At 35.7% G+C, this 22,726-nt stretch overlaps 1 protein-coding gene across 8 annotated transcripts in view; it reads right to left on the bottom strand.

Annotated features, from left to right (window-relative positions):
• TTLL7 (tubulin tyrosine ligase like 7) overlaps window positions 1-22,726 on the bottom strand; it is a 72,878-nt gene that overhangs the window by 42,031 nt on the left and 8,121 nt on the right. For 2 of the 8 annotated variants that reach the window (XR_005821958.1, XM_040565233.1), the window contains exons 2-9: window positions 21,340-21,380; window positions 14,251-14,315; window positions 11,039-11,197; window positions 10,718-10,846; window positions 8,866-8,987; window positions 8,176-8,243; window positions 3,161-3,319; window positions 1,712-1,928 (exon numbers count right to left, since the gene is read on the bottom strand). Coding sequence is in view for 7 of the 8 variants with exons in the window: in XM_040565233.1 (XP_040421167.1) it covers window positions 1,712-1,928; window positions 3,161-3,319; window positions 8,176-8,243; window positions 8,866-8,987; window positions 10,718-10,846; window positions 11,039-11,063 (720 nt within the window). In the remaining variant the exon portion in view is untranslated. Of the gene's footprint in view, window positions 1-1,711; window positions 1,929-3,160; window positions 3,320-8,175; window positions 8,244-8,865; window positions 8,988-10,717; window positions 10,847-11,038; window positions 11,215-14,250; window positions 14,475-21,339; window positions 21,381-22,726 lie in introns of all 8 variants that reach the window. The other 6 variants (XM_040565239.1, XM_040565236.1, XM_040565238.1 and 3 more) reach the window with 5 other exon arrangements.

The following is a 22,726-nucleotide window of genomic DNA, read 5'->3' as shown; positions in this document are numbered from 1 at the left end:
AATAGTCAGTTCAAAATTATTTTTTAAAAATGTTAAATCAATAATGACTTAGTCAAACAATTCATATTTGAAAATATATTGTGAGCAGATGTTCTGTTGTTTCTGATGTTTCTAATTCTTGGAATTTTCACATACTGAACAGTCTAGCCATGTTATAACAAAATCTGGGCTTGTATTTAAGCCAGTTGTGATCAACATCTGGTTAGGAAATATATCTGCCGCTTTTACAGGTCTGTATGTAAACAACTACATAAAAATGTGAAAAGCAATCATCATAACTTACAGAACAATTACATTACACAAGAAGCAAACAATAAAGATAGTACTTTGAAGTGCTACTTTAAAAGTGCAAAAAACACTTTGGCATCTATTTCATAGACAATCCCACATTTCAGTTGTCACTCTAGTTTAGTTATGAGAAATGTTCTCATGATAGTGATACTTTAAAGTATCTTTTACATATAAATTCATCTGCCTTGTTGCTATCTACCAGAATTGCTCATTTTTGAATGGCTGGTAGCCATACATTAGAAGGCGGTAAATTTCAAGATGTATTACATATACAAGTGAGTGCTATGATTCCTTCAGGTAAGAAAATTTAAACAACAATTTATGTTATCAGTTACACTGAAAAAAAAAAGCCTTTAAAGGCTAACTTATAAATCATGATTTATAAATTTATGTATCTTTCAGTACAGGTATTAATTCAGCTCTTCACCTGCACTACCATAATGACAGTCCTTATCACAGTGAGAGGTCTTTGTCATATTTCTTTCCTTGTTTGAATGCTAGTTGATGTTCTAAGCTGGCCGTGGGCTTTCTGTTCCAATTCGTTTTTGAATAGACAGCCAATAGACAACACAAGCCTTCTGCTGTCATTTATCTCACTACACTTATGGTTAAAAAAATAAATGAAATTAACAAAACCAAGCATCTTAATTGCAGGCTAGTTAACAATATATTGTATTAGCACTACAAGTAATGAATTTCTCCCATGGCTTTCAATTACTGCTTTGAGAATGATTATGAAACCTATTGTGTTTTTGAGTAGTTGTAAAAGTTGTCTTTCCATCAAATTATTTCAGACAATTAAATCATTTTTCAGACTACAAAAAATGAAACTGTTTTTAGAATATTAGTTAAACATCTGAATTAATTTTTAGTCTGAAGTTATCCGGAACAATGTCATTGTGGAACAGTGTCATCTGAAGAACAATGTCATTAGTGATAAGCCAGGTTATTTCATACAATGAACAGACTACAACATGAACAGTTGCAAAAACACAGAAAACTGCTTATCCTTCTGCTCTGTTTATCCACTCATAGCATACTTCAGTGCTGATAACGCTGAGAATAGTAACAATAAAAAATAAAAAAATATTAAAAAAATAAAACATTAAAAGCAAGCTATTCCAAATATAATACTGGAATTTTTCTAAAACATATAATTTCTACTGAGATCCAAATTATACTGGCATTCTTCAAGAGAACAGTATTTTAAGTGACAGTAGAATAAATGGCTCACCAGGCATTTTCTATTGCATAATTACACTGAAGCAGCTCTAAAAGCACATAGAAAAGGAAAAGGAAAGATATAGCACCAATAGAGTACAGAGTGAGGTATAAGAAATTCAAATCCACCGATGCCTGGACACTACACAGGTAAAATTCTACATGCATAAGCAATGAATTAGAATAAACTCCAACTTACCAAATTTGAGTCACTGGGGGGATGGTACTTTTCTGTGCCCATTCTCACCAGTCCATCATGATATAAAAACACTTTTAATGGATCGCAGGAGGTTACAAGAATATATACACGTAAATCAAACTTGTAGCCTTCCATAAGAAATGGTTTGTCAAGATATTCCTGAACAATCAAGTGATCCTGAGCTTGTAACTTTTCTCCATTTCTTATTAAAGAGATCCTAGTTACAAACAAAAGTTATTTTAAAAATGTAAGACTTGGACATAACTCTGAAATATTTTTTCATGGTCTTTGAGCCAGGTAGTCAGGCTAAAGACTATGTGGAAAGAGCTTACACAGCCTATTCGTAGGGTAGAGAAAAAGTGCCATTCACTTACATGGCTTTTAATTTTCTGTCTTTTATAATACTTCACTGGATGGAAAAAAGGCAACAAGCCATTTCAAAATAACTTTCTGCTTCCTTTGATTCAACAAATGGTAATAATGGATTCCCTCTACACTTAGAAATTGTTTGGCAGAATTTGCAGCCTCTAGCACCCGTGATTATTCTTCCCCATCTTTTCTGTGAAATATCTCAAAATTTCTGTTTCATTCCAAGAGGAATGAAAAATAACGAAATGGAAAAATTTCAGGGCCTTTACTTTTACAGTAATGCCGATACTTTTTTTTTTTAAAAAAAAAAAAAAGAACCAAGAGCTTTACTATAGTATATAACCCAAATTGATATTAAAAGCAATAAAAGCTAAAACTGAAATATTCAAAAATAAGAAGATAACTACTAAATCAAGATATTTAAATCTCATTTGTTTTTTACTGTGTATTCCTGTCACAGGCAAAACAGCTTCAACCCAACTGCAGGTCACAGCCTTTTCAGCAGTGTCCCTCCTCCAGTATGAGGGTCACCTCCTTCCAAGACTGCGCCTCCAGCTGCATCCCCAACGATATCTCCTCTGTTTCTCCTTCACCTTGAGGCTGCTGATCTTAAATATGTTTGTGCTGCAGTTTTAGCATGCAGTAGGGTACTTGGACTGTTTTCAGAGCTGCGGAAGATCCTGATCTTCCAAGCAACACCCCTGCAACTACTGAAACCCTGCCATTTGTGCACAATGCAATCTCACCCTCTAAGTCTAAGCACAAGAGATTCATAAATATATTGTTTGGATAATTCCACAATAAAAATAATACTGATCTTAAGACTTATCTGATCATCATCAGAAAATGTATTCTTTAATTAAGTCACATTTAGAACAACATTAAAATACCACTTCCAGTTACTTTAGTATTTTAGCTGTTTCTGCTTGTTAATTCTTTGTCCAATATGTTACCTTTTTTGTACTGATTGTACCACTTGTATGACAAACTTCTTATTAAGAAACAGCTTCTGTTAGTGATGTAAATAGCACTAGATTTTGCCTTTTCTGGGTAAGAAGACTGAATTAACACGAAACTTACCCATGCCCCATTGCACCATTAGCTGGTTTGACTATAAATGTTTTCTGTCGACGCTTCTTCTTCAGTTCTTTTACATAGTTCTGAAACTGCGTGTACTCTGCAGGGAAGATCCATGTTCGAGGAATAAAAGTATACTCCTGAGGCTGACACTTGATCATTCTGAAAAAAAGTGCAATACAGTTTGTTTTTTTTCAGATAATAAAATGCTTTGATGGATCAATCCTCTGGATTAAATATCATTTACAATAATCTGACTAGAAAATTTCATTAGCAAAATACTTTCTTGTATTTTTGTATAAAATTTATATTTTGTATAAAAAAATAGGAGAGCAGATGTCTGCAGTTGATTTAGAATGGTTAGAGCTCTGACATATTCACATGCATACTTTAAGAACAACAAAAGCAGACTTTCTTGTGCATTTTCGCTTATCATCATATTGTATTTATTATCTTATTGGCATTCATCTCATTTTTTGGCATGCATCTAACTCCTCTAACTCTCCTAAAAGGACAGCAGACAATTCAGTTAATAGAAGTTTCCATCACTCAAAGCCGTATCTCTGGCAGATAGGAAGGATATACCCATACCAGACTGGCAGTGCTGGCTAGATACATAAAAGCTTTAAGCAAGGTAGCTTTAATACTGGTGCAGTCAAGTTAGGTAAGCTTTATATACTTTGTAGTACTACATGGACTAGCATAGCATGGTTCCCAGTAGGACAAATTTAGTCTTTGCTGAGTTAAATCCTGAAGCAGCTAGCTTGTTTCAGGTATGCAGAACTCCTGAAGCTTCACATGTAACTTTGTATGAACTCAGTTTGGGTAGCTCTACACTAGCATTCAGGTTGGACACGTTTGGAATACTAATAGCCACAGATCAACAGAAAGCTGGATGCTTAAAAAGAAGTGAACTGATATAGCAAGCTGCCCAGACTTTAATTAAAAAAAAAAAAAAAAAAAAGGAACTATGGTGATTTTTTTTATTTTTTTAATGAATTAAAGATTTAGCTATACTTCTACTTTTCTAATGGAAACTAATATCATCAGGATAACTTACATGTAAAACAGACATACAATATCATTTCAATATTTCATTTCTACTATGAGCCTACATAATGATCCCCATACACTATAAGACGCTTTTACTTTAAGTGGCTCAAATACTAACAGAAGAAGCAGAACTGCCAACTGCATCTGTAAGACTAGGACTGTAGCCAGGACCTACTGGTATAATAGATACACTGTCACCGAACTGTTAGCCAGCTACCCAACAAACACTCTGCAGAAGCCACAATAGTTGTAGTACTCCTGGAGTACTGCATGAGGCTCAGTGTTCCTGCAGCTTCGTTACAATTGTCATTTTTAAAAATCTAGTTTGATGAAAGCCATTCAATATTCAGGAAAAAAAAAAAAACATGAGTTGATATTATAATTGATCATTAAGGCATAATTTTTGAACTGTCCATCTACTATACATTTAGAGATGTTACTGCCTTGCTGAGTGAAGAGCATATCTTAAATTACCCTATAAATTAGCCATAAATTATCCTGTATTTAGGCCAAAAAAAAAAAAAAACATAACTTCTGTGTTAGTTTACATCCCTCTCCAAATTACTTCTCATTTGCATCCTGAAGTATTGCATGACAGAAACTTGCTATTTAACTCACAGATTTCAATACTCATATCCCTATTTAACAAATATAACTTGATAACATAGATATCTTATTTTCTGACTGCAATTACATCAGCTCTTTATGCCTTCTTTTACCTTATGCATAACTGGGTAGACTACAAACAATAACATAAAACTGAATACTTACCACTGTTTACAAGTTCTGATGCTCACTAAAACTTTCGACAAAAGAATTCAGCTCTGTTCTTCCCTGCCTGGCCCTATTCACAAACGGTGTAGGAACATCATCAAGCAGCTTTCTGAATCAAGACCTATTCCATTACAATAGCCCTATTTTCCAGCACATCTGTTATCTACTACTGTGGGTAACCACTTCTTCACTGTGCTGCTCTGTCCTTTAGCCTTTGCAGTCCTTATCAGGAGGTCTGAGAACTAAAAAGCAAGTTATTGTTCCTCTGAGTGCTATTTTAGCTCCCAGATCCAGTCAGCCCCTGCTCTCATTTCTGAGTGCTTTCTGTGCAAAAGAACCAAAGGTGTTTTGTAGTGACTGTACGTTATTAACGAAATGACTTGTCAGTCAAGTAACACAGGTTCTACTGCCTATGTTTCAAGATCCTCTGACTTTTCAGATATGAAAGGAGGTTAGTGGATGAGATAGATGAGAATGACTCTTCAGCCATGACCAGTTCACAAACCTTTTAAATGTAAATAAAAAACATCTCGTATCTATTCCCTCTGCTGTTCATCCTGTACACCTTTTTCCCTACTTACTGCATACAATCTGTAATTACACTTATTACTCACGAGGAGATTGCATCTATGAGACCGTTTACAGAACACATGATTTAAACATGTACAGGACTTTTTTTTCTGTCATAATTCTATAACTATGCAACTATCTGAGTAAACAGGTCACAGTTACTTGAATACAGCATGTGACTTTTTCACAAATAGCAATTTGAAACTTCCCACTAAATGTAAGTAACCTCTGGCATGTAATAAAAAAAAAAGTCATTATTAACATTTCAGTTTACTGAGAGGGCATTTTACCTCAGCATAATATTTTCCCTGTATATACTAGTCAAATACGACTTATTAAACTGATCTCATGATGCCTGTTATGTGGCAAAAGAAATTTAGCATTTATGGACAGACAAATTCGAGTGCTGACATTCAGTTACAAGTTTTGAAATAAGAATTTACAGGAGATTTTCCAAAGGAACATCTCCTCACCATCACCCAGGACATGTAATTCTTCATACATTTGCTTCTAAGTCTGTGAGACCTGTGTAATGAAATCCCCTGCCAAACTCCTTGCGTTCATCTGCATCTCAGTTTCTAGTCATCTCCTTCTCTCTGTTTATGACCAACATCATTAGCATGCACAACAGTACTTGCTATGCACACATTTTCTATACATAATCTGGGATTCAAAGAGATGCATATCACTCTAAGTATTCAATTTTATTCTAAATCTTTTCATTCTCGCCTTCTTCTTTATGTTGTTTGCTTACTTCTCCCAACAAATGGATGCAGAGATAAATAAATAAGTTCTGGGCATTTGTAGCTGGTCTTTGAAAAAATGAGAAATGCTGTTCTAGGGTTATTCCTTATTTCGTTGCCTCAGAATAAAAGAGCTTTACCTGATCTTACTGAAAATGCACTGTTACCAAAGGAGCTCTTTAAGGGTGTAAAAAAAATTTTATTTATTTATTTTAAATACAACCGGGTGGGGGTTTTGTTTGCCTTTTTCCTTCTCATCAACAATCCAAGTCTAGTACACACAAGGAGCATTTGCATAGTACAAATGCAGCAGGGGAAAAAAAATGGCAAGCAGAATATGCTAGGAATAGGTAAGAATCCAATTGAATAGAAAGGACTGCATGCAGCAGAAAAGCAACAAAACGTGATTAGTGTTTCTGCATTATTCTCTCCAAATAAATCTTAAGACAGAACAGCAGCTATATGGAACAAAATCCTCCATTATAAATACAGAAGCCTGTCCAACCACATATCACAATGGACTTGTGTTTTCACAAGCAGTCTCAAGGTATATCACTGAGTTTTGTAAATTATGAATTCCAAGTATTGAATTATGAGGCTAGTACTTATAAAAAGAGACTGATTAAAACCCTGTTCTATCTGCTGATATTAAGTGAAGTCACAACATAGATATATTTAACCCAGGGTTATCATACCAGAGAAATTATTCTAATCTTATCTATAATATGTGCAATCTCGACATTCAGCATCTTTAAACTGTTTCAATCTCAGAATTCGGTAGGTTGAGAGAAAGATAATGAGACTGTATTTGAATACAATGTGTGCATGAATCTTTTTTTTTTTTACTCGTCTTGCATATTTTTTTTAAATCACATACCTGCACCAATACACAAGGATAGCACTGTCTATCAAGCTGACCAAAATTGTTCCATTGTTTCTGAGATCTCTCCAAATAGCTGCTTACATCCATGTGCTATCTCTATGTTTTTACTTAGAACTAAGTCTGGAAGGGGCAGCGAAGTGCTTGTACAGCAGGTATATACTTACGGACCAGAACAAGGGGATTCTGGTCCATAAGCAGGACATGTAGACACCATAGCAATGCACATAATATTTGCATACATTCTACATACTATGTGTAGTATTTACAAAACAAAAAAGGAAAGAGAACAAGAGAGATGAGATATCACATTATATTAATACACAAAAACAAATTCTATTTTGGTAATGGCAAATGCAGTGTAGGTAAAATTTGGGGCCAAAAGATTAACTCTTTTTAACTGTTGTTTAAACTGATCTAGGCTAGAAGAATCAAAACATTCACATACATTTCTCTGAAAACTCTTCCTTATTACCAGGCTGATGAATCAATATTTACTATTGTTTTCTCAGTTCTTACTCACAGATTCTCAGCTAATATGATTCTTCAAAACCCAACTATTTCACTAGAGTAAGGATAATTTATAACAAAATCAAATTTGTCTGACTTATTTCTGACATAAACAGTAAGATGATTCACGTTTTTAATGTGATATATACAAAAATATTGTTATTAATTATTTAAAAATAAGTAATATCCATTCACACACTAGTCATTTATCCTTTCCTACTCTTACACGACGTATGCTTGGGTATATTATACATTACATGTATTATAACAACTTAAGGCCGCCTCAGGCATTCTGCAGCATGTAGACACAGAACTGAACCCGCATCATTTTCCACTGATATAAATTGGAGAGATACAGTAACTTTGGAAATTATTCTCGGTCCTCTTGTAGCCTCTTCTTAAAAATAAACAAACCTAAAAGGCAATAATTCAGCATTGTACTGCACTAAATACCATGGCTGAAAAACTTCTTAATAATAAAAGATTACTTAGTCATGTTTCTTGCCAGAAAATCCTTTCTGCAGATCTCTCCCATTCCTGGAAAATGGTTGATTCTCTGAGGGAGGAGCAAAAAAGAAATTAAGTAAGTTGGTATTTTTTAAATTTTTCTGTCATAACTAATACAATCATTCAAAACATTCAGTTACATGCTCAGGCAAACGTAATCAGTGTTACATATAAATCATTCAAGAGAGTATCTCATGTGGTCTTAACTTATCTATGTGGTCTTAACTAAAGATGCAGTAAGTTGTATTCTCTTCCCAGGGAGAAAAAAAAAAAAAAACATGGAAAAGAAAATACTTATTATTTGGGGAGAGAGCTCTGCCTAATTTACTGCTTAAAAGTTTATGAGCAACTTATAAATGATATTTTGCCTCTTCTTTAAAACTGCGATAATTCATAACAATCAACTGGCAGACAAAAGCATGAAAGAACAGCCCCCAAATACTTAAAGAGCAGATTCCAAATGGTATGAACAAATAACTCCAAAAAGGAGAACGGGATTTAAAAATATGTAGTGGTATAGCCTTGTTGCAATCTGGATGGTATTGTTTTATTGTGTTTTTTTGTTTTGTTTTGTTTTCCTCTCCATACATGTGTAACCAAAAGTGACACATTACTGAATTTCTCAGAGTGAAACAGTTTACTGAAACTTGTCCAAAATACTATCACTCTACCTGATAGTTCCGAAGTTCAGCAATCTTTTCTTGTTGCACAGCAGAATCACTCCATATAAGATTAGCTGTTTCATCTTCATCACGTGTTTTCACAAATCCCATTTCTCGTATTACCACACGTACTACAGAGAAATCACATACTTAAGGAATTTTTTGAATAAAATAGATTAATTTTCAAGATTTTAAAAATTGATCAAGATGTTGAATATTTTAAATATTCATCCCTTTGCCTGAGAACAATATTAGCATGCAAGCTCTTATTTAACTTGCAATATTTCCAGCAGTCTATTGCAAATCCGTCATTACAATGGTATAGCACCTTGTACCAGTCTGGAAACAGTGTACAATCACTGATGGTAGCTGTAAATAGCTTCAAGGCATACCACACTGACCTAGTAAAAGTCCACTTGCACAGCTTTTAGAGTTAATTTTGGTCATCACATACATTAGTTTTAAAACTATGATAAATATAAGTGTCACTGCACACAGGGAACAAAGCCTCTTTAGTCAAGATATCATAGAATGGCTCAGGTTGGAAAGGACCTTAAAGATCATCTTGTTCCACAGTTTATTTAGTATGGTAGTTACAAAAACAAATGCATACACTATTTTAAGATTTAAAAAAAAAAAAAAAAAAAAAAAAAAAGAGACAATTCTGATTATGTTCCAGGCATAACACAGGTTCTTGGATAAAAGATTTTTATAAAGAAAAAAGAAAAGAAACAAAAAGAAATATTTTTTTCCTTAAGCTATTCATTCTGCTATCTGCGTAATAAATTTGTTCTGATATCACCTCTCTAGAGAAGACATCTCTGGATTTGAAGTCTTCCCCACCTGGTAAAAATCAGCAAGGTCTACTCAAGTATGCTGTGAGTTTGGAGTTTGAAAGTCTGTCACTACTCCTGGTTCAAAGCCTGAACCTGAGAAAAGTCGTCAGTTGGCTTCCAGTCTAAACAGTTCATTTTGAAGCTTCACAGATGCCACAGAAAGTCTCTGAAATACCTGTGAGTCCTGAAGTCTTTGGAAAACTCGTTGAACCATTTCCATAGTCGGAAGGAGATAAGGGTAGAGAGAGTGTCATTCTAAAGTTACCAGTAACTAGTCCATTGAAGAGGATAACGCACCTGTCTTGATACTGAGCCATTTGTTGTTTTTTTTTGGAGAGCTATCAGAACAAACCCATTGTGCATATTATAGGCTGAACAGGAGCATATATTTATTGTCATTATTTGCCGTTAATCAAGAATCAGCATTAGTGGCACCTCCCAGATTCTCTTCTGTTACTCCACCAAAAGCTAGAAGAAATACAGTGTTGTTTTGGTCCTACAAACACGCTATTTAAAAGGCTGAGGCCAAGTTACATGATTCTAGTTTTCTACATCTTTTCTTCTACAACAGAATACAAACTATAGATTTAGTGTGATAATAGCCTCATCAAAATGCAAAATATTATTATTTTTAATTGAGAAACCTCTGCATAATAGTAAGGGTATTTAACATTGCATTTAAACTGTTCATCATTTACGGGTTTAAGTATACTTCTGAATTCATATGTAAATCATAATTAATATTTTTTTCCACAGCTATCTTCATTAATCAATTTTTTGCATTTCAAGGCCCTTCCCTGAGTAAGGAGTGGGGAGTAATACATGTTGTACAGCATTCAAAGCTATCAACTCAATGTTACCAAAAAAAAAAAAAAAAAAAAAAGACAAAGGTTTCTCAGAACATAAAACCCTTTGGAAATGACTCACTGGCAGCTTGATGCAAAATCCATTAATTCACCCCACTAGTTAGTAATCCATTCACATCAATTGGTATTATGATAACAACAAGATATATAGCTTCCTACCAATTTCATATTTTGTGCCAGCAACATTTGCAGTGATGACTCCATTCTTCTTCTTTCTGACCTTTCTTTTAATAGGGCTTTGATAGGGTAGTTCCGATCGCAAAGTCACAGGAGCAGTTCCAAGGTTGTCTTTGAAAAATAGCATTTTAACTATCAACAACACATCTATATCTCAAATAATGTATACAAATGAACTAAAATTACCATACCATCCATCATGCAGCATCTGAGCTAGTCAGTTACAAAAATGTACTTCACTGCAACTTACAAGCCTACAGAAATAATTAATAGGCTATATTAAAAAATACGAGACTTGCATACCTCCCTCATTAGGCAAGGATGGCATTATAATCTAAGATAGTGTAGAAGTAGAGCTCAAATTCTGTTCCAAGTTCTGAGGAAATGATGGAGCTGTCAAAGCCAAGTTACTTAACGCTCTATTCAGACCATTTCAGTCTCTGGTTGTAGCAAATATTAGTTCTGGAACAGATAGATATCTGTGTCAAAAATGTAAGAGAAACTCTGTTATAGATAAAACCTGAAAAAATATATAAACAGCAGATAACTAACTACAAAACTGTTTTTAGTAAGTCAAAAGTAACACTTAAAGGATAAAACAAGTTATTGTAAATATAAAACTTTGTTTAATTCAGTTCAATCGTTTTGTTTCCGGGAAAAAAAAAATGCAGTATTAATTTGCAAAACAAGATTATACTACCTCATTGTGTTATTTTTATTTCTGTAGGGAAGATTTAGGGCATGAAAATAGGTAATACTGAACTCAATCAATACTGCAACTGTTTATCTCCCAAAAGCTAAATGAATTCACAGGAATTTTAAACAATTTTTTAATTTAAAATTCAAAATTAGACACCATGCATTATGGGTTTTAAGGTTACCAAATGGGAAATAGTTGAAGTTATTTTAATAACCTTTTTTCCACTTTTTCATTTTTCAACATTTTTTTAAATGACTGTCCAATAATCATTTGGTAATATGTGACCTCAGCTTCACAATTCACAGTACTTCAAGAAACAACTGATGAAAACTGAAAGGCACTTTGGCTTGTCAAGTTTCTAAACATCAGTTTCTAAAGGAAGTATCTGTATGAAATGCTATGTTTCACATATACTTTAAAAAAATAATATTTTTTTTAATTAGTAATCTCAGAACACACTACAATATGTGAAAATACCACACTTTAAAAATGTCTTGAAAAAACAGCTTAAGCATATGAGAACAGGCTAAAACATTAGGGGGAAAAAAAAAGACAAAACCACTCGGGAATAAGACTGCTCTAAACACACCACTACATGACTTTGGGTGTGCAGCATCTGTTATAACAGTCTGCAAGAAGGCAAAGGCCATCTTTGGCAGGTTGCCTCAAACAAGTCTAGTAGTTTTCGAAACATATACAATATAATTTATTGGTTTTAAAATGCTTTGATTTCTTTTCTGCAATTGTGCACGTGGCTAAAGTTCCTCACACTAGCTCTAGATCAGTTCTTATTGCTGCTGTGGTGTTTGCAAAACCTGTTTAAAATAGCTTCACACAGAGGAATTTCTTCTGCTATATATAGCAGAAAATTGCAGTAAAAATCAAAGTTAGCCATGCCTTATGATGGGAAATGAATTTGGTCATAAGTTTGGACAAGCTGTACGTAGATGTACATTGACAAAGCTATCACAACATTACTTATAAATACTCCGGGTGGGTGGGGGGGTGCATGTGTGCACATGTGCATGTCTCAGAGAGAGAAAGAGGGAAGGAGGAGTGATGATTATATCCTGGACAAGTCACATTTTTGTTAAGAAAACATAAAAGCAGATACCTTGAGCTGTAAGATCTTTTTTTCATTTTAAGACAGAAACCTATCCTTAAAAGCTAATTAACATGAAAGGAAAAAAAAAAAAAAAAAAGAGCAGATTATGGTTCTCTTATGACTGTATCCAACATACTGGGTGCCAAATTCTGCTATGAAAGAAGACAAAAAGATTGTCCTCATGACCGTTCAGAGGAGTTCTGCAAATTAACACTGCAACATGTATTTATTTGTCCAGGAGGTAAGCACAGACTATGACACAGATACAGTGTTTGACACCCTACCAGTAACTCTCAGCCTTTCCTACTCACAGCATCCTTTGCTGTACCAGAACTGCCTCAGAACGGAACATTCCCCTGAACTGAGCTATAACTGGACGTCCATTTGAAGTTTTAATGTTTTGGACACCCTCAGCCAAGAAGGGCGCCTGAAAGTCCTGCTGCCCGCTGGCCTGCCAACATCAGACACAAAGGTGGGAAAATGAAGCGTGCATCCTCTTCACAAGCGCTGCTAAGGAAGAGCAGCGCTGGACACAGTGACTCACTGCATATTGCACGTTATCTGTTTCTCAGGCTAAGAATACCACCAGAGTACAAGACATGTTTAGTTCCCAGGAATAACACTGAAGTATGCCTGTTTGCCAATTAAGGACTTCTATGCATATATACAAATTCCTAGCAGTTGTTCCTCAGCAGTACTGGCTAAAAACTTTTAATGAATTTGGAAAAATGTCAAGACAACTAACGTTTCCCTGTGAGAAATGCCAGTCCTTACTAACACACCATGATTTATGAGCTACGGTGTGGCAATAAAAATCCAGCAGCTTATACAGCTTTCATTCAGCTTATACTCATAGAGAAATATCTGCCCAGAGTTACTGTAGTGCCTTGGTATTCTGAAGCTGGGCCATAAAGTTCAAAACTACAGTACATTGTTGACCTACTACTTTTCTTTATAAATAAACCATTCTACTCTTTAGAGTAGAATACTCTTTAGATTGTTTAATAGGGAGCACAAACACCCAGGCGAGAACGTTTTATACACAGGCACAATGCCTAAAGCTATAATAGTAACCCTGAGTTGATTTTCCAAAACATTTTACATAGGATGCAGTCCATTCTGCATCCTGCTGCTCTGGCAATTCTTCCAATTACCGGGCAGAGCGTTTCGCAGTGCCCACTGGATCATGCACAGGTAACTGCAGCAGCACTGTCGGGTTGTGATTACGTTACAATCTGAGTCAATTTCCGTAACTATGATAAGTTTTTACTTATAAAATAAACATAACCTATAATCTGTGTTCAGCTACAACAATGTAGAGGCACCTCTCTCCAGTAACCCATTTGAAAGACCTGTTTTTAAGAGATTGCTTTTAATAACATGGAAGAAACTATTATATTTCCAAACTGGGACTTGCTTAACCCTGGGAAGTCAGCTATCAGGAATCTCTGCACTCACCCTCAGACAGAAAAGGACTGCAATTCCTACCATATACAATTTCCCTCCTGAAATCAAGATGCACATAAATTAATGAAGGTTTGTTGCTCACCCATATTGATTCAAAAGCAGCTGAATGAAAATGATTAACCTATAAATGGAGAGAGACTTTTGAAGAAGAAATTAATGCATCTTTGTCAGGTTAGCACATTCTTATACAAATGAGTACTTTGAATAGAAGCATTCTAGGGAGAATAAAAGATGACATATTACCTTTACAGTTGCCTGGCAAGGTGTAAGAGCACCAGCAGGAGAGCTACATTGCACACAGTCCTGTCCTACAAAGAGCCAGAAGTCAACACACGTGCACAAAAACACCAAGTGCAGAGACCAGGGAATCGAGGAAACAGAAACTTTTATCTTCCAGGGACAGCAGAGGTCAGGCACACTTGCTAGAGAGGCACAGGGTCACACATGGACAGGGACCTAGGCAGATACTTGAATCCAAAGGAAACAGTTTGAGCAAGGTTCAGCAGAAGCAATTCGACAAAGGTAATAGTAACAGAGGCTGAGAGGGTGCCTGGGTGAAGAGCAGTGTGAAGAACAGGTTTCATAGTTAATGGAATAATACATGTTTCTTTGTTAACAAGTTGTAATTCATTGTAGAAAAAAAAAAAAATCGCTGTTACACAAACTTAATCAGAAGAAGCTATTAAACTGCCTGAAAAATATTCTTCTGGCCTAGTTTATATAAAAGCATTTTTGAACAAATCACTCTTTCATTTCCCAAGTTATTTGCTCCACACTGCTTCCAAGCAACCTCTGCCTTTCACAATCTTTCATTTTCAATCCTGATACAGTGTGGAGCTGAAAAGGTTACTAAATAGTAACTTGCATGCCATCTAGCCCTTTTTTTCCCCTAAGAGTAAGCATCCCAGAAAATGGTTGACTTAATCAGATCAAAACAAAGACTGGGGGAATCAAATTCAAACTTAAAATAAAACAGAGCAACTTGAGAATCTGTTCCAGAGAGTCACTCAAGTCAACGAGATTCTCCGAGGATCATACCAGTGACTATCAAACCACTGCTGCGTAACCTAACAACAAGAGACTGCTTTGCATATGTACGTCTAAAATAAATGTAATTTAACAAATTTGAGCATTAAGAATGATAGATTCATTTACTAACAAATCACTCTAAGCTTGGTAACCAGTTTGAAAAGCCAATTGGCCACGCATAGGTTTAACTTTACGTGTATGAACTGAAAATTCGATTTCAGAGCTTAACCGATGGTACATATGTTAGTAGCTCTCAATGACAACTGGCATTTTTTAAGTTTCTTCCTGTTCTATCCTATTTCTATATTTACTTAAGTGAAATGCTACAAAAATTGTATTGTCAATTTTATTTGAATTAAATTAGTTTCTTTGTGTACAGACAAGTAATCACTCAGCAACAGTAGAATATTTTAGCATATAGATTTTGAAACTAGCAGACTGCTTTCCTCTGAGTCCATTAGTGCTATTTACCCACTGCTGTCAAAAGTGTCTAGAAATGCACAGTAGCTAGGAAGAAATCCACAAAGCTCCCGACATAAGGAGCTTTCACCCTGCAATGGAGACGCACTTAAGATACAGTTACATAACTTGGCAGATGACCACAGGGATGGAAGGGCAGCACCACAGCGCTCCCCTCCCCAGTTACCTGGGAAATTAAAATAACAGTTTCACAGAAACATGAAAAGACAGAAGTGAAAGTAGTTTTCAGAGCATGGACCCAGCAAATATCAGAGTTCTGTATTGTCAGTCTGACCTAAATAACAAAGATTTCTGTTCCCTTAGATCTTAGGATGTGAAAGCCTGTACCCACTGTAGTAGGGAGAGCTTTGCTACTTATTACAGAGAGGCCATTAGTTTCATCCAACAAGAAAGTCACAAACACTAATCAGAAATTCTCAATATAATATTAGTGATACATCTAGCACTATCGATATTATCTATTCTTCTGAAATATGCACGAAGTACTTCCTCTGTGTATTGAGCTCTGAGATGAAGAAAAATGCTGAAGACCAGAGAAAAAGAATAAAAAATCTTCATCGATAGGAAAAAAAAAAAAAAAAAAAAAAAGATACCATGTGAGATCTTGTTCAGTTACACAAAACTATAATCAACTGTTGACCCGGAATTAAGCTATAAAATGTAGATGCAAAATGAGACTGAAACATGACCGAAAATGATAACAGAGACAAATGCCATCTTCACTATCATCCGGAAATAGCAAAGTAACAATTTGCAGCCATTAAACCACGGAATTAAAAACATCACAGCCTTTCACAATTTTTTTTAATGTGTCTTGACAAAATGTGAGCAGAGCTAAGCATTTTGATTTAACACACAAACAGAACAATTTGGTGGCAAGTTCTCACTCCTACAGAGAAATTCTAGATGCAAAAAGCAATCCTCATTTTGAGGCTCAGTGTGTTATCGAAGTGATAAACTTGTTTTAAAAAGGCTATCAGTCAGCTGGCTTCAAAATACATACACATTAGCGATTGGTTTCCTTTGACATTCTGAAGTCAAAGGAAATCTATATTAATTTCAAAAGCATTTGCTCTCAACATCAAATGAGATGAGATGTTTATTCACCAGTTCTTTCAGATAAAGTGAACGTACAGAGTGCTCAGCTGCTTGGTTTGCTAAACAGACAGCTAAAAGCTATATAAGAAAAAAAAAATGATTCAACACAGCTTTTTTGAATCCTGTGCAGTTCTGTAAACTTTCAAGTAGTTTATCCAAATGGCCAGCATTTTTAAAACTTACAACTGAACTACCTGAACTACCAAACACTAGCTGAAGTAACAGCACTAACTCTGAATCTATAAGTTACAGTCACTTTAATGAGAGCTAAAGTTTATAACTGCCATTTCACATCTGAGACCTGAATCAGCAAGTTGAAGATTGATTTTCAGTTTAAAAAATTGACCTCCAAAGTGTCTTTCATAGCAGAGCACACAATGTGACTGTTCGCTCATTCTCACTCTTCAAAAGCCCTTTTTAACGTGATAACATATTTCAAACTGTTAACAAAATAAGTAATATAGAGTTTCATACATTCTGTATATTGGAAAAAAGAGGAAAAAAGAAAGCAAGATAGAATCAGAAAACTACAATAAAAAGGAAAATATTCGTACCTATTTCCTGTTCAGTAGAACATAGGAAGTATATTAATGAAAATGCATGTGAAACGAACCTGTATGACTTACAAATCAATAACTTGACAAACCTCAAATTCATGTAACATTCACAATAGCAAGGAAAAATACTGACAAATTAGATCAGATAACCAGAGTGCCGGTTTTTGTGTAGTAATATTTTAGTTTCAGAAAGCATACTTCTGCATCATTCGCTACTAACAAAAAAAAAAACAGCATGGACAATGCGTAGGTCTCCTACTACTGTACATCACTTCAACAAGTGTTGATAGCACTGTCTTTAACACTGTACATCCGTCAGCAGGAGAACACTTTACTAACTCCATAACAGAACATATTCCTGCTCCACGATCCCAATAAGTCCCACTGAACACTGCTGAATACAAACCTATCTTTATTTATTGTAACTACCCACCCCAGTAATAGCAGCCATCGTCCTACTGTCATCTAAATTAGCATTGGAGTGTCATACGCATTTTCAGCCTACAAACACACACTAGTGTGCATCGGCCACATTTGCTCTGCAAGCAACAGGTGGCTGGCATTGCACCTAGCAGCCACAGGGAGGCTGGACCCCAACCACCCCTAAGGAAGCATTCTCTTTAAAAGAAACAGCTGAAGAACCTTTGTTTGTTTGTCTTAAGGACCGCAAGTGTAGGAAGTGAAGGACTGCAACTGTATGGAATGTCAGACTGCCCAACGCTTTTCATGGTGAGACAGCTACTGCTACTAATGAAAGAAACGATGCAAGAGTCCTATTATAATAATGGGCAAAAATGATTATGTGTAATACTAAAATCAAATTTTGATAATTAAAAGTGCGCTTTTGGTAGCGGAAAGGGTAAATGAGAGCGAGTTAGGAAAGGAATAGAGCTGTGGCACCTGTGGGAAGATCTCTGCTCTGCATTCGACTTCGTGGTGCACCGTCCATGCTCTTCATTACAGCATGTCAACACAGCACCACCTATCACAGGGCATTTTAAGTTGTGTACACCACACAATCACTGATGCCATTGAACTATTTCTTTCTTTTTCTATCATTCACTTCTCAAACTATTTAATTCTCTAGGAAGAGCTAGGGATCACGGGGACCTATGATTCAGGACGTTTTAACATTTACATATATCAACATATTTATCTTCATATAACAGAAAGAGTGCTATTCTTTAATGAAGCTGATGTATTTGCAATAGCTCCTTAATTTATAAATAGGCCACGTGGGGAGATCCTGGGGGAGGGTGAAAAAAAAAGTCTTTAGAAGGCTCCCCCTCACTCATCAAATTCCTCCTCCTCACTTCCAGTTGGTGGCATTGGCTTGGTGTGAAAATGGCCTCAAGTTCAGGGATCCATGAGTACAAATCATTTCTACGGATCTCTGTATTTTAAGATCCACACCTTAGCCCTGCATGAAGTCGGTCCCATTACATCTTATATTTTACAGGCCTGTACTTCATGGACCTATTTCAGCGTTCCTGAACACAAACTGCAATCATCACACTTGGCCCATGAAGACTCTGGTTGAGGATTACATCATCCTGCTTTACACGCTGTCAACATAAGAATGTTTGCTAGTTTAGCAATAAGGATGAGACTCCCACTGCTGCCTGAAATATAAATTGGCAGACATTAGCTTGCAATTTCAGCACCTACTGTAAAAAGAAAGAAAAATAATGGCTTGAATACAGTACCATGGGCACTTAAAGAAACATCTATTCAAGCTCTGTTTGACCATGATAGTACAAGAAAGGTGCTCTTGCATGATCACTGAATTGTTTATCATACTATACGGACACTTCCTACTATCAATCAATTTGCTCAGCTTCACCGGGAATGCCTGCATGCATGTATGAGGAATGGTACCTGACCTCTAATATTGTAATGACCATGCTTACAAGCTGATATACTCTAAGTAAAACACTACTGCAACAGCACTCAGTGGTAGTAATATTTTACAAATAACTGAAAAAGCTAGACAGAAACTCCAGCAGCTACAAAACACTCCAATGAAAACAAGCTTTCCTCCCCACAATTTAATATTTGGGGCTTAACGTGGTGCCACCAATTGGAAAATAGTTTTTACAAATGAAAGCAGGAGAAAATCAGCAGCTTCAAAAGGATGCGAATCCTCAAAAGCCTCTCTAACTGGATTGACCCAATTTATAAAAAAATCCTTTAAAGACTGAATTGGTTCCAAACCCCCTGTGTTATGCTATTTTAATCCATATTAGTGGATCTAAATAGAGAGTCTGTCTTCATCAGTAATGAGACGTGACTCTAATATACAAAATGTTCCTATAATAGGATATATATATTGCTCACCGGTAGAGAAATATACCATGTAGTTGAAAAGCCTAGAAAAATGTCTTAAATGTTGAACATAAACTTATTACTTAGAACGTCCAAAACAAGAAAGAAAAATGACGTACACCAGACTTTCTACACACCAGCTTTAATTTTTGCTTAGAAGAAAAAAAAGCATGAGAATAGTCTACCAAAAAGTAGTTTTCCAGGATATGTTTGAACTCAGAGGATCAGAATAATGTACTTTCTGAATCATAACCTCAGCCTTACTGATGCAACCCTGTAGTATTGAACAGTTTATTTATCAGGTCAGAGACCATATTGACAATGGCATTGTAGGTTTTTTTGTAGTTAAAATAACTACAAAATCTGAGGGGATAAGTGACCTCAGTATGCCTGTTTCCCTTCATGACTTGAATCACAGCAGCACCACAGATCCAAATTTGGAACAATATCACAGTTAGCCCTGTCCTCATCTATCTTGGTCAGCTCCCAAAAAGCAACACTTAAAAGCAATTGGCTCTGGCATGTTTGCTTGTTTGTTTTTAATAGCAAAAAGGCATTGTCTGTTGGTTAAGAGCTACACTCAAGAAGTGTACTGAAATAGCAGTCCTCAGCCTGAAGCTAGAGCCATGGGATATTTAAATCATTTACAGGTCTCAACTTAATTTTTCACTGCTTTTATCTTAATTTTTGAAACTACACTCTCAGTGAAGCAGAAGGGCATAAACTTACACATGCTGGCTGCAGAATTAACTGTTTTTCAAATAGTCAAAAGAAACAAACACACTCATTTCTTATTATGCTATAATAACCCCCCCCCCCAACCTAAAACATGGATGACAACTGGTCCATGTTTTTTTTCAGTGAATTATCTTAGGCGGAATACTACAACGTTTATTCTTCTGTGCTTCTGACAAAATTTGTCTCAAGTCCGGAGGGTAAATACAAACAAGCTATATGTCACAGGATATTCTCCATAGCCCAATAAAGAAAATGTAGACATTTCTATTGATTTTTGTGGGCTTAAAATCACAGCGTTTCAGCTCCAGAACAGCCCTGATGGTGGCACAGTTCAGGAATATAATTAAAACACAGGTCAAAACTATAGTTCATTTAAATCAAATCTTCAGCACAGTAACAATTACAGCTAAAAATAACTGAGTTGCCTCTGAATTTCTCTCTTTCTTGACATAGATTATAAGCTTCACGTATCACTTTTAGAACTGGTTGGCAGTCTAGATGCAGCACTTCTTATTTCACAGCTCATGAAATATTCACAGGTTCAGAAACAGGAGTTACTGTGCAAGCAGTATATAGCTATATTCATATATCTATAGGAAAAGTTCCATGCTGCTTTCCAGAAGTATGTTTTGCCTAGCTAATATAGAAAGATTTACTGTATTACTGTATTCAGAAGATGCTCCTTAATCTAGCTCTCTTTATTATAAGGAAAGATAAACTGTGAGCTCCAGGATGTATGAGGAGGAAGAGGGAAAAAAAAATGAGAATAGGAACAAGATTCTCAGAAAAGAACTCATTCCAAAATATGTGCTGTACAGAACAGATAAGCATTCAAACCGAAGCTAGTGCATTTTACTTAACATAGCCTACAATAGAAAGCAATATTAAAAAAAAAAAAAAAAAAAAAAAGCAGCATGTGGCAGTATGATATACCAAATTCTTCTGCACGCAAATTACTGGTAAGAGTGCAAAATTTTTATTTATCATGAATTTAACTGACAAGATTACATCCAGCAGAATAAATAGTAGTACCGAGACCTCCTACTGATATGGAAACAGATTTAAAATAATTCCACAGCAGAAGTAGCAAAATGAATTCACTTACCTGCTAGTGTTGCATTGCTGAGGCCGTCAGAAGAGTCAGCCCTGCGGAAACAGATTTTTCTATCAATAATTGACAGATGATACAGTTTTAGGCAGCGCTCATACACAAGGGAAAGACGTGCTGCAGCAGCAGCTCCTTCCCATTTAACCTAGCCCTAGCACTTTTTAGATCTCTTCCTTAACCCTTTCTAGGTATTTTCTCTGTTTCAAGCAAAAAAGAGAAAGGCATGATACATGCTATAAGAAAATAATACATTATTTTTCCACTTTACTTAGAGTGTGACAAGAGCTGTGGGAAGAAAGTCAGTAGGATTAGTCATAACAATAAGCTAAAGTGAAGTGAAATCTAAAAACAGAAAATGACTCAGTGATTGGGAAGGAGTTATACCAAAGGCGTTAGGTACTATAACGAGAACAATGATTTCTCTAAATGTAGAATTGAATTAAGAGGTCAAGACCACAATAACATAAAATAGTAGCACGGAAGTAAGCTTAGATGAACAGTTCATAAATTGCTCTAAGAAAAACAGTTATGATTCTCTTCCTGGTTCATACTGACAGATTTCTAAAGCTACCATTTTTTCCAAATGCTGGCATTGCATTACAAGCAGCGCACATATATGAACATGCAGCAAACTACAGTTTTCACACAGGACCTTTAAAGTGAGAAAATCCTGAGCTCTTCGAGCCATGCGGTAACAAAGATATTTTGGAAATGGTGGCACATCTCTATGTGACGTGAAGTTTGAACCAATTTCAGAGCATTCAACTCCCTTACACAGATTCTGCAGAGGAAGCAGTACTAGACAAAACCGACTGCACCGCTACTGTTACATCTGCTCTACAAAGACGAAGCATTGTAGCGAGTCAGATTCTAGTGAGATCGAGAGGGATATACACACATAAAGTGCTCTCAGTGCTTCTAGTTGTGTTGCCATCCTTCAAGAATCACATACAGGCAGAACAAAGCTGGGAACATGATGTGCAAAGGCTACAGCACACATAAGAGACATTGCCTCTTGCTTCCCCTGCTTCTTTTATGAACTCTAAGAGTACACATTCTCTCTACACCGCAGGGAATGCCTTTCTTGCTTGCACATTCAAGTTAAATAGAAAATCAAATATGTATTTACCTATAGTGAAAATATGCAAAGAAATAAGGCTCTGAAAATTCCACAGCTCTACCACAGTTTGTTGCTATTTTCCCCAACTCATGAGAAGTATGTACGGCTTTCCCATTCACATCAACTAGTAGGTAAAAAACACTACAATGAAATCCCACAGGTGACGTTGTAATAACATTTATTCCTTAAATATAAAGAAGAATGGTGGATTCATCTACATTGTAGACATTTGAGCTAATTTCCCTGGGCTGCCTTCACAGTCAG

Source organism: Cygnus olor, chromosome 8, assembly GCF_009769625.2.
Source record: "Cygnus olor isolate bCygOlo1 chromosome 8, bCygOlo1.pri.v2, whole genome shotgun sequence".
Taxonomy (NCBI): Eukaryota; Metazoa; Chordata; class Aves; order Anseriformes; family Anatidae; genus Cygnus; species Cygnus olor.
This window is presented reverse-complemented; position numbering and strand designations above follow the sequence as displayed.